We start from the raw sequence: 17,860 nt of genomic DNA, 5'->3' as shown, positions 1-17,860 counted from the left end.
ACATAGAATGGTGCAATGCACACATTCTTGGCTGTGGCGCATATTTATTTGTGAAACTTCCTTTTGAAGGAAAAGTAGTTGTGGGTCAGGATACAGTTGATAATGTGTATAAAAATGAGGTGTTGGGTTCAGAGTTTGTGTATAGGGAGGTGACATCAACAGTGATGAGTAGGGATCCACGAGGTAAAGGAGTGGCAACGGTGGTCAACAAGAGTGGAAATTCTTTCAGTGGGAGTGTAATAGCCATCTACAATGTTGTGTCCAGGATTGTTGGGCTGTGCATTTTTGAGGAGCACGTAAAAGATGGGTGTATGGGGTGATGTTGGGGTGAGGAGGGAGATTGACTCAGGTGGGTGCTTCTGGGAAGGCCTATGGATTTCAGCAGGGATTAGAGGTTATGTTGGTTTTCCAGGATGGGATCACTTTGACCAAGCTTGTAGGCAGGCCCCTGGCAGAGGCCTTATGTCAATCAGTGTGACTCATCACAGCAGAGGTGGAGCCTTTGTCTTCAGGGAGAATGGTGAAGTCTGGATCTGTTTTCAGGTTGTGTGTGGCTGTCTTTTCTTCAGAAGAGACCTAGGGAAGGATGGTGAGACCAAAGGGAACTGATGTTTTCGTAAGTATAGTTTTTCTTGTTGAACTCTAGTTTTATGATTAAAAATGACAGTCTATAGATAAGTCACCATGCAAGTAAAATTGACAAGTTGCTAACAGCCACTTATCAGATAAATTGGTTTGTGTTCTAGCATACTTTACCTAATTTTGTAACTAGATGTTACTCACACTTTTCTGTTACTACAAATAGACACTACTGCTAGCAATTTCTGTTTTTTGGGGAAATACCCATTATATGTAACTGGCTGTAATGATAATATGAAGGTGAGTCCCATAATGCCAGCATGGATTTCCAACATTTTTCATGTGCACAAAAAACTGGCAGAGCTAAGGTTATGGGATAAAATTCTGAAAATAAGTTGCTCCTTGATGGAAAGAATCCTTCTGTGACAAATAGATAGCTTTTATCAAAAAATGAAGTATGTCTCAATAAACAAAATGCCAATAATGAACTATTCATCTCATCTTTGAAATGTGATATTGTTGGCCAAAGAAAGAATGCTCCAAACTATAACAATTTCACAAACAAACAAATGCTCGAGTGTGAATGTATAAACTGCTAATATTTTAAAGGCAATAACACACTGCATTCTTTTATTGACGTATCTCTGTCACATCATCGTTTTAGCTATTACTTAAGTCAAAACTCACCCAATTGGTTCATGTATTTCTCCAGGTTGTCACAGTCCAGCTTTGTTCTACAAAATATTATTGCCCGATCCATTTTGTGTTCATTGATTGCACGCATACAGTATTCACCTTTCAGCATCTTGACGGCTTCAGAAAGTGTTTCTAAAACAAAAAAGTTTAAATAAGTGCATGCTCATTAAGAGAAAACTGATGAGTGTTAAAGATGAATTTATGCTATAATTTAACCTGCAGTGTTATTTCCTGGCCGAACATTGTCTCTCGCATGGACACCATCAGTTTGAATATGGCGACGTAGATTGTGCCAATTTGAGTCCTTCTGGGGGTCTACCATTACCACAACATGGTGTACGGTTTCAGGAACAGCATCTTCACCTTTCAAGTCAACCCATGTGGGAAAATGCATGAGACGTTCCTATGTAAACATTACATTAGTTTTTCCTTATCTCTTGGAACCAGATATTTTTCACAATTTGAAAACCATCAAACCCATTTTTCTTATTAGTGTCAAACACATAAATGAAACTTACTGCCATTTTTTTCACTTCAAAAGCATGTAGAGTAGCTGAACAGACAATCATCTGCAGTCTTCGGCCATCAGATGTAATTTTTGGGATCTGACGATGTAATCTGTCGATGAGTTCAGTGTAGCCCTGTTTGAGAAGACCATCAGCTTCATCCAAAACAAAAAATCTGCACTGAGTGAGAGAGAGATGACCAGCAGATATCAGATCCTCCAAGCGGCCTGGTGTTCCCACAACTATGTCAACCTGTTGTGATATTAAAATATTAAGAATGGATTTGCTACACTCATTCATATAGCAAAATGTATTTTCGTTTCAAAAATGAGTGTACAGCATGTTCACAGATTACACTTAATTGTATGATGAACTTACTCCTGCCATCAGTGCTGCAATTTGATCCTTAACATTGACACCACCAATCACCAACAGTTCACGTACTTTTGGATTCTCCAAGTACTTTTTGAACTTAATTATCTGGTTATATGTTTGTTCAGCTAATTCACGAGATGGCTGTAAATAAAAGCTTCTTTTTAAAACATGTTCAGGAAACACTCAAGGAGATGAACATGTTCTTAAATTTAGTCCTCAATCCTGGTACAGAACTTTCATCTGAGTAGGATAGGAGCTTACTGTGTAAGGATTACTTGTGGTGTAAAGCATGCATTTCTTTCTCACATGTTCTCTGTTATGAAATAAGGATATACTTATGTTTGTTTACAGACAATGTTACAGCTCCCTACACAACAACTCATTCACACAACTAGCAAACTATAAAAAATAAAAAAAATGCTTAAGAAAAACCAAACTTTTAACAGCTGTCTACCATTATCCATAAGATATTTTGTATGTTCTTATAATATCAGAAGTGATAAAAAGTGTGAAAAGGAAAGAAATCCTTTAGCCTCAAATTATCACACTTAAAACTGGCGTTCATAATCATAACAATATGTTACAAATACAGTAACACCTATTGGGCATTTTCATGTCAATTCATACAGTGTATGTCAATTTAACATCACAAGATTCTCTAGAAAAAATATATATTAGACTTCTATACCACACTTGTTACAAAATAAAATATTGTCATTTTCTCTTGATTTTTTACAAAATGGTAGAGACCTGTAAAAACAGGCATTTTGTAAGTAACTCTTAGTACAGTGGAGAACTAAAAGAAAATATAACTAATGAACCAAAAGTGCCAGAGGCTTGACAGATGTTTTGCTTTAAGTTCTTTCTCAATATGTTAAAACTTGGTTGACAAATACAGTTATAGATTTTTTATGAATTACAAATTTAACAAGAAAATTCCTAAGTTTAAGATTTTTCTAATCTTCAACATGATTTTTTTTTATTTAGAAATGTACACAATGTTATTTTACATGTTATATTACCACATATAACTGCTGTAACTATTAATCTTCCATCAGTGGTGCCTCTTTTTGGGTCATCCAGAGGCGGACAAACCTTCCTCGACCAGAGGGGGGGGGGGGGGGGGGGGGGGGGGGGGGGGCACAAGGGGACCGTCTGGCTGCCAGAGTCAAAGTGGATTCTTGTGTGTATAACCTTAATGTTTATACCAGCCACATTGAGGTAGGGGAGAGGGGGATGGGGGGAGGGTATAAAAAGCCATTGTTCATTGCCATCTGTGTGTATCCATAAAAGGTAGCACACAATTTATCAACCATGTCAATGCCCCCTTTCATTTGATTGTGAAATGTGATAATTTCGGGTTTTTTCATGGGCCCAGTTGTGTCCTCAATCATATCGCCAAGTGCAGACTTGAAACCATCATTACCTCTCCCCTGAAACAAGAAAGGCTGGAATATTTTCTGCCCCTTTACACATTTTTGAACTCAACTGGAATTTGTCATTTTTTTCTTCTTCAAGGTGGCAATGACTGATATTCTTTTACCTGCCAGTTCTTTCATCTGGGGGTCATCACTGAACCAGTCATCAACAGCCAACAGATTGGTTTATTGACTACTTGTGTTACCATACTGTGGATGACAGAAGTGTGATTACTGACACGATGCTCCAACTCCGGTTTCTTACCAGCATGTATATCCATCTTGCAGGTGTAGTACATTTCTGCATCAACAAGGGCAAATATCTATATGCCATACTTTGCTGGCTTGGATGTGATGTAACGATGAATACCCAATGCTCATGAAAAGCTTTGAACTTTTCATTGAGAGTAAAATTTTCTCCAATGGAGTAATATTCTTGGCAGTTAGCAACAAATATTTCAAACATTTTATTATTGGAGGAAGACAGTTGGTCATTTTCCTCTCTTTTGCTTGTGTGTTGCTGTTGCCAAATCAAAAGCATCTCCTAAAAAAAAAAAAAATTTCCTCAACAACATGGTGAGCTTAAATGGCTCCACACCATCTCCTTCGGTATCCCACAGCTCTTCCAAATTTAGGCGCGATATGTGACAAACACCATCGAGGTATAACAAAGCAATAAAAGCTTTAATTTCAACCAGATTTGTGTACATAGCATTCCTAGGACGGATGAAAGGTGTTCTCAGTTCGTCACTGTATTGGTTCATCCATGTAATGACTGAGTTCAGAACTGAGTCATCGAAAAGCAGAAGCCATGTTTCAGCATTGGTTTTCCCATGCCTATCTTCACCTTCCACCCAAGGAAAGTGAGCAAGTAGCTTTTGCTTACCAAGTTTCCTCCTGTTAGGTAGGGAACTTTTATTCCACTGGATTAAGCCAATGACCCCCTTGGTCCTCAGTTGTTTAGACCTGTATTACAAATCATCACTGGGCTCTTCAGTGTCATCTGTTTCTTCACAGTTTGGTTCAGATTCTGAATTTTCAGCACGTACTTCAATTTTGTGTTCAGTGTTGGCATCAGGAGGATCACCAACTTGGTTATCATCCTCCAAAGTCTCTCACCAAACAGAGCCCTATACAGTCTGCCAATATCTTGAGGGATGATGCCACCGGAGGCTCGTCATGAAGTCTCCATTGTGCAATATAACATATGAAATTATATGTACGGTAGCACTACACTTACTAGGAACAACCCTGTTTTTGTACCTGCAATTTATTCTATGATCAAATTAACTCCCCAACACACTCGCAGATGATAGAACAATAAGATGGAGAAGAAAATTGCAAAACTCTTGTCTGAAAAACTTACACAAATGGTGTCACAACACCTGTGAGGCTAAGAGCAAGCCAGTTGTACAGACAATCTGTATCATGGGCAGTGACGCAACTGGCCATCATAAGTATGAAGATCTGGAGGATACTTAGAGAAAGTGCACCACAATACGGCCACCAACTGTGGCAAGGGAAATAAAAAATTGTGCACCTGTGAAGTGGACACCACTAAAAAGGTTAACAATATCTCCTCTGCTCCAGCTACCTGTATTTTGTAAATATATATTTAAACAATTTTAAAAAATCACTTTTAACAAATTATTTACTCAAAATCCCAATTAAAAATTTATGAGAACTGCACTGTAAATTACCTGGTTACTGTGTCAGTAGTTAGTACAATTGGAGTAGGCAATTTTTTCGTGTGTAAAGTATCAGAAAATTTTCAGCACACTATGTATTTACCAGGTGTACCGGTATGAAATGAGCGTTTTTTCTTTTTCTTTCTTTTTTTTTTTTTTTTTTTTGTGAAAATGAAACACTAATTTTGAATTGAAAAGTAAAAGCATTTTATTCAAAGTACTGACCATTGCTTTCTATACATTTTGACAGCCTTTCTGGCAATTTGTGGACACCATGCCAACAGAAATGTTTCTCTTTTGAAGCAAACCAATCAGACACTCAATTTTCGACTTCTTCATAGGAATCGAAGTGTTCCTCAGCGAATGCGTGTCCCATTGATGAAAACAAATGGTAGTCGGAAGAGGCCAAGTCTGGTGAATACGGTGGGTGGGGTACCAGCTCCCAGCCAAGTGTTTTGATTGTATCCTGAACCAGATTTCCTTTGTGTGCAGGTGCACTGTCATGTAAAAAAATTACTTTGCAATGTCTTCTGGCCCATTCTAGTCTTTTTTCGATCAATGCATAGTTCAAATTGATCATTTGTTGTCTGTAGCGATTAGTATTCACAGTTTCACCAGGTTTTAGAAGCTCATGATACACCACACCTTTCTGATCCCACCAAACACAGAGCATTGTCTTGTTGCTGAATCGATCTTGTTTTGCAGTCGATGTTGATGGTTGTCCAAGATTAACCCATGATTTTTCCCGATTAGGATTCTTAAAATAAATCCATTTTTCATCGCCAGTAACAATTCGATGCAAAATTAATTTTCTTTCATGTCTTTGAAGCAAAAATTGACAAATGGTTTTTCGGTTTTCCATCTGTCTCTCATTCAATTCATGTGGCACCCATTTTCCACACTTCTGGATCTTTCCCATAGCTTTCAAATGGTCAGAAATTGTTTGTTGTGCAACATTTAGCATTGCTGCAATTTGCTTCTGACTCAAAGTATCACCTTCATCCAATATTGCTTGCAATTCGGCGTCTTCGAACTTTTTTGGTGGTCTTCACGTTCTTCATTTCTTACATCAAAATCATTATTTCTGAACCATTGAAACCATCTTTTGCATGTTGCTTCCGATAGAGTATGATCACCATATGCCTCGACAAGCATTCGATGGGACTCTGCAGCACTTTTTTTCAAATGAAAACAAAAAATCAATGCTTTCCGCAAATCATCACTTTCTGGTACAAAATTCAACGTTGTTAACACGACGAAAACATATGATGATGTTTGTTCCATGACTTGATGTATACTAAATATATTTGACAGATGTCATACCAACCAAACAAAAAAAAAATTAAGGCTCGTTCACAACAAATGTTCCCTATCGACACATTTGTATCTTAACGCTCATTTCATACCAGTACACCTGGTAGCATTTAACCTCTAGTGTAATCTAAGCATGTTGGCAATACTGTTTTCAGCTCTCTTTTTAGATGTGTGTGTGTGGTTTCAAATTTTCATATACAAAGTCAGTGAGAGAGCAAAGAAGTGAAAGGGTTAGATATGTGGACTACTGAAACAGACAAGAAGATTATGTTTAAGAAAAGTGAAAATCACTTCACAATTGTTAGAAATCTAATTTTGCACTACTTTAACTCAATGGCAGCAATTATTTAAAATACAGGGTGCACCAACACAACTTTATGATTTCAACATGTAATAAAACCCATTTTATGAATCAGATTTAAAAAATTTTTTTTAGTAATGTAGGCACTAGGAGTTTTTTTTACACCAGTTTGAAAATCGTATCACATAGGTGGTGTACCCACTGCTCGGGTGAGGCAACATAACTTCCTTGTTTGACATGCGTACCATTCAGGCTTTAGTGGTTGTAGCAGGGTAGGATGCCTCATTTGACAGTGCAGTTCTGATATGCTGTTCTCTTCCAGGTCAGTCACCTCATGCGTCAAAACAGTGAGGACCATGTGTTTGTCATCGCGGCCTACTTTTCGAATCAATGCTGTGATTGCATCCAGCAAGCCTTCCAAAGTCACTTCAATGTAGCACCATTGCACCACGTCTTGGACCAGAAATCAATTATTACATGGCTCACTACATTCCGACAAATCGTGATTATGACAAGATGAAAAACCATCCTTACAAGTTGATGATTATGCAAGAACACTCTGAACAAAACTTCGATTCTCGGAAGAAAGCACGTGAGGCACTTTTCAAAAACATTTCTGAAGAAAGAACTGTTTTTTCAGTGATACAACACATTTTCACTTGACTGGATATGTCAAACAGAACAAGTTCTATTGAGATGACAACCAATTCCCAGGAATTGCATCAAAGGGCTCCACAGTCATCTAGTCACAGTGTAGTGCGCAATTTCCTCAGCTAGGAGTGTTGGCCCTGGTTTTTTGAAGAAAATGGGATAACAATGACATTGAATTCAAACCATATGTGAACATTTTGGTGGAATTTTTGTTTTCACAACTTGATGAATTGGACTTAGGGGACATTTGGTTCCAACAGGATGGAGCAACAGTTCACATTTCAGGGAACACTCCCTGAAGCACCTCATCTCGATACGAGGCGATTTGATGAGGCCAGCCCAGTCCCCCCAATTTGGCCCCCTGGTATATATTTTTTTTCTTTTTTTAAAATCCTATGTTTATGACAATCATCCAAGGACCCTAAAAGACCTGATGCTGGTAAGAGTCACAAGAAATGCCAGAAATTCACTTATTCAATGTATGGGCAATGGGGGCCATCACCTACCTCCAATTTTCAAAACTGTACATTACTAAAAACAATTCTGATTTATAAAACAGGTTTTACTGTGTTCTGAAATCAGGAAGTTATGTAGCTGCACCTTGTATTTCATACTTTTTGATCTTGAATGTAATTAGGCCTAATCCAAAAGTTGCCTATTCTGATTGCACCTTCCTTAAGTACAATGGACAAAGAGTATCCCATGCAGTTTTCAGAATATTCAGAATGAGGATTTTTGAGAAATTTTTTTTATAAAGGCTCAAAACATTTCAGATTATCTCATTTTTATGAAGAAACATTTGGATAATTTAAGAAGTTAAAGCATTAATGTCACTGCTGACTGTTGAGTTAACATATCATCATCCTATGGCTATCCATACTTCTGAAACACAATTTTTAAGTCTGCAAAACATTACAAACCATGTCTGACCGTTTTGACACAAGGTTTTCATTCAAAATGACTTCAGATCTCCATTGTTTTTAAATTTTTAATTACATTGTATTCATTTACCCTTCCATTAAGAAATCTTCACAAATATCCTCATTTGGATAGGACTATAACATTTTTACAAATCAAAAGAAAATGAAAATTTTCAATTTTTTCACAGGCGGTCCTGAGCAAGTTCAATGAATTTTTTTTTTTTTTTTTGGCAAAATTCTGAGATATTGATGAAACACATTCATTCTTGAGCTGTATGTTTTGAAATGAAATCAGTCTACCCATTTGTACATTATTTTTAAGGGATACTGTATATGCTCTGCTAGTCTGTAAAGTCTTGCTACATTTGTTCCCATTTTGGTGTTGAGACACTTATTTCAATTATTAGTGGCTTGGAAATGCTGGAGTCCTGTAGTCAACAATACCAATTTTTTAACCACATTAAAAATCACACAATATCTACACTGTATCTCCCACATACTGCCTTACAGCAGAGCCACCAATCATACACTCATATACCATAGGTTGCTGCAACTACTTCCTGTTTGTGACAATTTCTCTGGAGATAAAACATGAACAATAATCACCGCATTGTTCAAAACCAAACGACCAGCAGACACATAATATCCCCCCCCTCCCCCCCCCCAAATGTGCAAGTATTTAGGTTGTTGTCTGACCACTCTGCAGCCAGTATGTGCTCTGGGATTTTGCCAGCTGCAGCTAGCAACTCATCATTCTGAGGTGCGCACTGAACTACTAAGGAATCTCTCCTCCAGCATAAATCGACAACATCAATCTTCAGGCACTTGACTGCTCACTGTCGAGCAAGGACTCGCGCACCGACAGCTCCCCGCCGGGCTAGGCCCCGCGCACCGACAGCTCCCTGCCGGGCTAGGCCCCGCCCACCGACAGCTCCCCGCCGGGTTAGGCCCCGCCCACCGACAGCTCCCCGCCGGGCTAGGCCCCGCCCACCGACAGCTCCCCGCCGGGCTAGGCCCCGCCCACCGACAGCTCCCCGCCGGGCTAGGCCCCGCCCACCGACAGCTCCCCGCCGGGCTAGGCCCCGCCCACCGACAGCTCCCCGCCGGGCTAGGCCCCGCCCACCGACAGCTCCCCGCCGGGCTAGGCCCCGCCCACCGACAGCTCCCCGCCTGGCTATGCCCCGCCCACCGACAGCTCCCCGCCGTGCTAGGCCCCGCCCACCGACAGCTCCCCGCCGGGCTGGGCCCCGCCCACCGACAGCTCCCCGCCGGGCTAGGCCCCGCCCACCGACAGCTCCCCGCCGGGCTAGGCCCCGCCCACCGACAGCTCCTCGCTGGGCTAGGCCCCGTACACCAACAGCACCTCGCCGGGCTAGGCCCCGTACACCAACAGCACCTTGCCGGGCTAGGCCTCGCACACCGACAGCACCTTGCCGAGCTAGGCCTTGAGCACTGACAGTGCCTCGCCAAACTGACAGATCCTCCTCAATCAAAGCCTTGAGCACTAAACGCTTACTGCTGACCAAGGCTCAGAAGACTACTCCCACCCTTGAGCACCCTACATTTTCTGCAGAGTGCGGCTCTACTGACTGACAATCTTCCTGGACCAAGTAAACAATTCACTTCTAAAGAAATCTTGCTACTGTATTTTGCTCATTAGCTTTGATGAACATACAACTGTTCTATACTACACTTCGCACTTCTACTGTAGTGTGTTGTTCTGTTTCAGTCTCCGATACTATGAATGGCAACTACAATAACTGCCTCCAGAATTTTGTCCCGAAAGCAACTGGTGTCCAAAGCACCAGACTTCCAGTTTTCCACACTCATCTGCACATGATAAAATCTGTATTGTGCTTTGCACTGTACTTTGGCTACCGGTTGGCCTTAACTCTCTATCCATCTGCCACGAACTCTAGTAGTAAGGACGAGGTCCTTTGACGCTGTGTGGGCAGAGCCACACATACCCCCCCCCTCACTCCTTTAGCTGCCATCTTCACCATCTTGCAGCACACACTGCTCCTTTCCACACCGCAGACCCCACACACTTCCAGTTGTATCTGCTCACAAACCCATAATTTGCACATCTCTTCTGCACCATTATATGGGACCTCACATGCTTCACCCATCATCCTCCCTCCTGGAAAGGCCACACGCCTAATTCTCCTACACTATTTTCAGACAGTGACATTGCAATAACCAACAAGGCTTCAGATGATCCAAACCCTGAACCATCCCTGCCAGGTCGCCTCTCCAAGACCACTCATTCTGATTGCACAACTCGCAGCCAGGGCCCTCTGCATCACATAAAGCTACAGCCATTCCTTGTGTGCATGCCTTTCTATGGCCACCAGTTGAACTTCCCTCAGGCTCTGATTCAGCATCCCTGGAACCTCTGAAGAAAGCCCAGACCATGCTGGGTGCGGCTTAAGTCGCCATCATCACCAGCCAAATCGTCCTTCCCAGACAGTGACACTGAATGTGCCTTTTTCAGGGTTCACTCTTACAAGTCCTAGTTTGAGCCAAACCCATCTTCAACAGTTGTACTGAAGCCGCCTGTCTTCAGCCAACACTTTCTAGGTCCAAACTACTGTCTCGAGCATCCATGCCACAGACTATCTCCTCGACCCTGGAGCACTTCCTTCCTTTGCACGTTGCATGATCTCAGTAATGGCTATGCTCTCTCCCCTCAGAGGCAAAGGAATGCTGAATCTTCTGGATACCGCCTTATAACATCATCACCAATCACAGAGTCGTGTATCATGGGCTGCTGCAACTTCAGCTTGCTTAAAGCTCTTTCCTCCGGAGATGGAACACAATTACTCGTCAGCAGAAACATGCCAGACTGTTTACAACTGAACCTCCAGCAGCCACAACAGCACCTGGCACCAGCCTCCCGCCACTGGCATAAGAACAGGTGCTGCCGTAGTAGCACTACCATGCGTTCACAAGCCATGTGCCTCCTTCGATATTCCCACCAGGTAGTGTACGTCACCTCTGCAACCAGTACATGCTCTGATCTGCCTGCACCTAGCAGCTCACTACTCGCAGTTCTTAGTCAACAAGGAGGCTCTCACTGCAGCATCCATGGACAATGGGGCTTCCATAAACCACGTCCATCCTCGAGCACCAATTGCTCACTTTCGACCGAGGCCTCAAGCAACTATCACTAACTGCAGCTTCACAGACTACGTCCTTCCTCAAGGACCCTATGCTTACTGCTGCATTTGGCCTCCATGGATGACCGTCATCATCGAGTCCCCTAGACTTGGTACCAAATGATGCTTCACTCAAGGTCTGTCAGTCTGAATCAAGTAGTGTAACTTTCAACTTCAGAAATTGTGCTATCGCATTCTGTTCATTAGACCTAACAAACATACTATGCTGTTGTAACAAGAGGAAAGGTGATGTGTGATGTGGCATATTCGAAGTGGCTGATTGGGAGGGGGAGGGGGGGGGGGGGGGGTCCTAACCAGCTTACTGGCGGACTTTAGTGAAATTAAATTGCTCCCACAGACCAAACACCCACTGCAGTTAACAACCACGGTTGTAAATTGGAGCTTGCACCAGCTAAGGTTAATTACCTTTGAAAGTTAATTATGGAAAGGTCTCTTAGGGAAAAAATTCCATCATACTGTCCAAAAAGGAAGGTAAGGGCTAGATTGGACTTGGTGGGTAGCCAAGACAGCAATGAATCAGAGCATTTGCAATCATCCAAATGCTAACTGACACACATAAGAAAGAGTCAACATAAGAAATTAAATTATATACGAGGGTGGTTTGAAAAGTTCTCAGAATGGAATAGAAAGAAAGTACTTACATCACTGAAACTTTTTTTATTTTTCAATGTAGATTAATGCACTTGATCCAAGGATGTTCCAGTGCCTTGATCCCATCTCGAAAATGAGTTTCATCCAGACATGCAAAATAGTTTTCAACTCCGGCTATCAATTCTTTGTTTGAACTGAATCTTCATCCACCAAGAAAGATGTTCAGTTTTGGAGAGAGATGGAAGTCGATTAAGCCATATCAGGTGAATAATGCAGGTGTGGCAACAATTCATACCTTAGTTCATGTAATTTTGCCATGGCGACAGCACATGTGTGCGGACACGCATTGTCTTGATGGAAGATGACTTTCTGCCTTGCTAAATCTGGCCTTTTTTCGCATATCTTTCATTGCAATTTGTCCAGGAGGTTAGCATAATATTCTCCAATAATTGCTTGCCCAGTGGGGAGATAATCTACAAACAGAATCCCCTTCGCATCCCAGAACGCTGGTACCATGACATTTTCTGCTGATGGAATTGTCTGTGCTTTCTTTGGTGGCAGAGAATCAGCATGTTTTCAGTGTTGTTTTGTCTCGGGGGTATAGTATTGCATCCAAGCTTCATCTGTGGTCACAAACTGGTGCAAAAAATCAAAACGGGCCAAACATTGTTCCAATATGTCCATTCTCAAACATTTTTGATCCAGCATCAAGAGTCGTGGCACCCATCTTGCAGAAAATTTTTTCATTTCTAATTATTCAGTTAAAATGTGATATACCATTTCAGATGACATCTGGCAAGTGTGAGCAATTTCACGCACTTTCAATCGGCTATCTTATATGACCTTTTTTGGCTCTTTTGCAATGATTTCTGGAGTAGTAACACATCTTGGCCAACTACTGTGCAAATCATCATCTAAGCTCTCCCGACCAAATTTAAATTAATTTGTCCACTTGGCAATGGTTGAACACGAAGGAGCAGAGTCCGCCCAGCATATTCTGGAAATCAGCATGAATGTCCTTTGCTTTCATACCTTTCTTTATGAAGTACTTAGTCACTGCTTGAATCTCTATTTTTTCCATCTTTGCAAACCACTACACGTGAACAACAACAGAGCCACATCACCACCACAGCTCTCTTCCAAGGCACTGACAGGGAACAGTCCAATCAATACGTTGTGCTAGCGCTGACCTCTTGTGGTGATTCTGAGAACCTTTCAAACCACCCTCGTACCAACAAGCAACATCAACTCCCTACTTAAGACCGGAATTTCCCAGATGAATTAAATGAGCAAAAAATTTTAATAAGGAGGTTCCAAGAAATAAGAAACATGATAGAGGACCCATTCATAGAATTTATTATGGGAAAACGAAGACAGGGTTATGAAGCGACAGCCCAATTTGGAACAGGATTTATAGTGAATGTAAAAATAATAGATTTAATAATGGATTTTTGAGTAATATTACCAAGAATTGCAACTCTGACTTTTAAAACAATGAACAAAACCTACACTATTATAAATGCTCATGCCGCAATTTTGGGATCTTCTCAAACAAACTGTAAACAGAATAAGTACAAGGAATATAGACGTCTTATCGGGAGACTTCGACGCCAAGCTGGGAAAAGTAAGGAGAATGGAGTCCACATAACTTTACAAAGAAGAATGGTCAAAGTCTTATAGAACAACATGCTTCAAGAGGAAGCCAAATAACTTAAAACATGGAAACACCCAGATTGGAGGAAGGGAGAGTGGCAGCTAGACCGTGTCTGTATAGACAAAAATTTTCATAACAAAATATACAATGTTAACGTACTGAGAGTAGTAGACATAGGCTTAGACCACTGCTTAGTTAAAATTAAAATCAAATTCACTCAAAGAAAAATAATGAGAAAGCAACAGAACAAGGAGAAGGCATGACCCACATTAGATAATTAAAAATGACAAATACCAACACACAACACAAACCATTAAAGTAACAGATGATCCAGAAGAACTGGTACCAAGTCTCAAGAAACAATCAAATAATCTAGCTCCCTTAAATCCAAGAAGAAAACATGCATGGTGGACTCAGGAATGTGAATTTCCAGGAAGAAAGAGACCAGACATGGTTAAAGTTTCAAACAAGCAAAACAAAAGAAAATGCATCAACCTCAAAAATGAAAAGAAAAAATTCACACAAAACGTTAGGGGAATTGAGAGAGAATTCCATAAAGACATAATAAACTCTGTAAAAGATAAGTACCACAAAACCAATTCCAATAACTATCTTTGGGAAACAACTACAACAGTATGGGCTGCTGACACTAATACTGAAAAATGAAGATGAGAGACCGGCACACACTGACAAAGAAAATGCTGAAATAATGGCAAAAGCATTTAATAAACTTCTGAATTGTGAATAACCCAAAGAACTCTTACAAATTGACGTAAATACCGCAATCAAAACTGAACCTAACAAATTAGACCCCCAACTTTCCAAAAGGTAGAGTGTGTCCTCAAAGGACAAAAAAAGCCATAAGGCATGTGGAGAAGATCAGGTTTTTGTTGAAATGTGGAAATATTTAAGACACATAGTCAGGACCTCACTACACAATGCTCTCACAAAAATTTGGATAGCAGAACAATTCCCTGAACACTGGACCACGACCATCATATGCACACTACACAAGGTGGTGGATAAGCAATCCAGACAACTACAGAGGAATCTCTCACTCCTAGGCTGCACACACAACATTTTATCCGAGATTGTATACGCAACAATCAAGGAACAGTCAAGGAACAACTACAACAGGGAGGTCTCAAACCATGAAGCAGCTGTGCGGAGCAGATCATTACTTTAAAAATGATTATGGCATACTACATGAAATGGAACAAACTGCTTGCAATAACATTTGTAGATTTTAAGAAGGCATATGGTTGCCTCCATAGACCGCCAGTACTAAAAATTTTACGGAATGTAAGACTCCAACCAAAACTAACTAAATTAATAGGACTTACTCTAACCAACAGCAAATCGAAAGTTACATTTACAGAAGAAATTTCTGAACAACTGCTTATAAAAACAAGCTTAATATAAGGTGACTATCATCATTACTGTTCAACTGTGTCCTGGAATACATAACGAGAGAATGGTACTAGGATAACCCAAAGAACATATGAACTGGAAGTGCTAAAAGTAAGTAAGTTTGAACTGCTTGGGATTAGCTGATGATCTTTCTCTTCTATCCAACAACGTTCAAGAAACCAGGCAACAAGTTAAATCACAACAAGAAACAGCACAGAAAACTGGCCTCAGATTATGCTAACTGACCCACCACTTGCAAACAAAATTACAATAGGAGATAGAGAGATCAAAATCGTTGATAAATTTAAATATTTAGGTGAAATCTTAACTTACGATCTAAATGATAAACCATCACGGCAAAATAGCATCAATAAACTGCACAAAGGAAATTACATTGCCAGAAACACGTTTTGCTCATGTAGGAATGGGATATCCATATGACAAAAAGGAACTTAAGTCATTGGTACAACTATATGTTAAACAGAGTTCACTGAAACAAAATTTAAGCATGGTTACCCTAGTGAGGATTGTTATCAAGCCTTTTATGAAGCGCAATCCCTGCATTTCTTTGAAGAAACCTGAATGCCTTTGCAAGTCCCAAAAGGATGCTAGATAGACATCTATAGTTCATACCTTCTACAACGAACTGATTAAATATGTAGACTAATAGATAATGAGAAATTATGTTTTGTCTAGAATTGTGGTGAGTCTGGGTTTGGCAAAGACCCAACTAGGGCCAGAGATCTTGGAGAAGAGGGAAAGCCACTGAATAGGGTCTCTGCTGGATCATTCAGGGAATCAACAATTGATTTGGTCTACTTTGCTGTAGATAACATTTACTTGACACAGCTGATCACATGTAAGGATGGAGCAGTTCAGAGTCAATGGACTTCGAGTAATACTTACCCATGGACACTTTATGCTGCTTCAACAAATGGGAGGATGTTATCACTGGTTCACTACAACTTATATCCTTCACATATAAAAATGTCATACAATTCACAAATTACCCAGTCAACTGTAACTACCAATTTTGTATGTATGTGTCACTTCACAGTTTGTGCATGAAGTTTGTGCTTGATTCAGCCACTAGAGGCCACCCAGCTGATAATATGACAGCAGCTGTGTGCGCAGCCTGCCGGCTACGCCCCTATTCAAAATGATGAATATATAGGCCAGAGCACATGGCTCTACCAGCCACTTATTTATTATTAATTGTATTGCACATTGCCTTCCATGTCTGTGTACTGTTCGAGCAATGAATTACAGTGTTCTTGGGTTATAACAAAAGCGCTGCTACGATTTCCGTCCTAGACTTGTTAGTCTACAATTAGTGGATATGGTTGTACAAAACAACATTCAGTGTGATTTCACAATTATTTACCTGACAGACACAGCCTTCTGACAAATTTGTGTTTGGCCCCGTTAAAAATATTTGGCTAAGCTTGGCTAAGATTTGATTTAGTGTTTGTGTGTTCTGTTTATGGGTACTCACAATGAGTATGTTATCTACCACCTCAGTTTTAATGATGTTATTGAATTCCTTCCAAATGTTACTTATTTTTAACTGATTCCTTTCAAAATTTTCTCATTTTGGAATTATTACATGGTCACTGAGGTAACTGTAAATATTAATATAATAGAGGGAAACATTCCACGTGGGAAAAATTTATCAAAAAACAAAGATGATGTGACTTACCAAACGAAAGCGCTGGCAGGTCGAAAGACACACAAACAAACACAAACATACACACAAAATTCAAGCTTTCGCAACAAACTGTTGCCTCATCAGGAAAGAGGGAAGGAGAAGGAAAGACGAAAGGATGTGGGTTTTAAGGGAGAGGGTAAGGAGTCATTCCAATCCCGGGAGCGGAAAGACTTGCCTTAGGGGGAAAAAAGGACGGGTATACACTCGCGCGCGCGCGCACACACACACACACACACACACACACACACATATCCATCCACACATATACAGACACAAGCAGACATATTTAAAGAGAAAGAGTTTGGGCAGAGATGTCAGTCAAGGCGGAAATGCAGAGACAAAGATGTTGTTGAATGACAGGTGAGGTATGAGTGGCGGCAACTTGAAATTAGCGGAGATTGAGGCCTGGTGGGTAACGGGAAGAGAGGATATATTGAAGAGCAAGTTCCCATCTCCGGAGTTCGGATAGGTTGGTGTTGGTGGGAAGTATCCAGATAACCCGGACGGTGTAACACTGGGCCAAGATGTGCTGGCCGTGCACCAAGGCTTGTTTAGCCACAGGGTGATCCTCATTACCAACAAACACTGTCTGCCTGTGTCCATTCATGCGAATGGACAGTTTATTGCTGGTCATTCCCACATAGAATGCATCACAGTGTAGGCAGGTCAGTTGATAAATCACGTGGCTCTGCCTTTGATCATGTACATCTTCCGGGTTACAGGACTGGAGTAGGTGGTGGTGGTGGAAGGGTGCATGGGACAGGTATTACATCGGGGGCGGTTACAAGGATAGGAGCCAGAGGGTAGGGAAGGTGGTTTGGGGATTTCATAGGGATGAACTAACAGGTTACGAAGGTTAGGTGGACGGTG

The 17,860-nt window shown here is 40.9% G+C and overlaps 1 protein-coding gene across 1 annotated transcript in view; it reads right to left on the bottom strand.

The window, feature by feature from the left end:
• Positions 1-17,860, bottom strand: part of LOC126416180 (ATP-dependent RNA helicase Ddx1) — a 75,900-nt gene that overhangs the window by 19,699 nt on the left and 38,341 nt on the right. The window contains exons 7-10 of the mRNA XM_050083760.1: positions 2,160-2,297; positions 1,794-2,033; positions 1,492-1,678; positions 1,267-1,407 (exon numbers count right to left, since the gene is read on the bottom strand). Coding sequence (XP_049939717.1) covers positions 1,267-1,407; positions 1,492-1,678; positions 1,794-2,033; positions 2,160-2,297 — 706 coding nt within the window. The remainder of the gene's footprint in view (positions 1-1,266; positions 1,408-1,491; positions 1,679-1,793; positions 2,034-2,159; positions 2,298-17,860) is intronic.

The sequence above is a fragment of the Schistocerca serialis genome, chromosome 8, assembly GCF_023864345.2.
Source record: "Schistocerca serialis cubense isolate TAMUIC-IGC-003099 chromosome 8, iqSchSeri2.2, whole genome shotgun sequence".
Classification (NCBI taxonomy): Eukaryota; Metazoa; Arthropoda; class Insecta; order Orthoptera; family Acrididae; genus Schistocerca; species Schistocerca serialis.
Note: the sequence above shows the minus strand (reverse complement) of the source record. Positions and strands in the feature narration are given on the sequence as shown.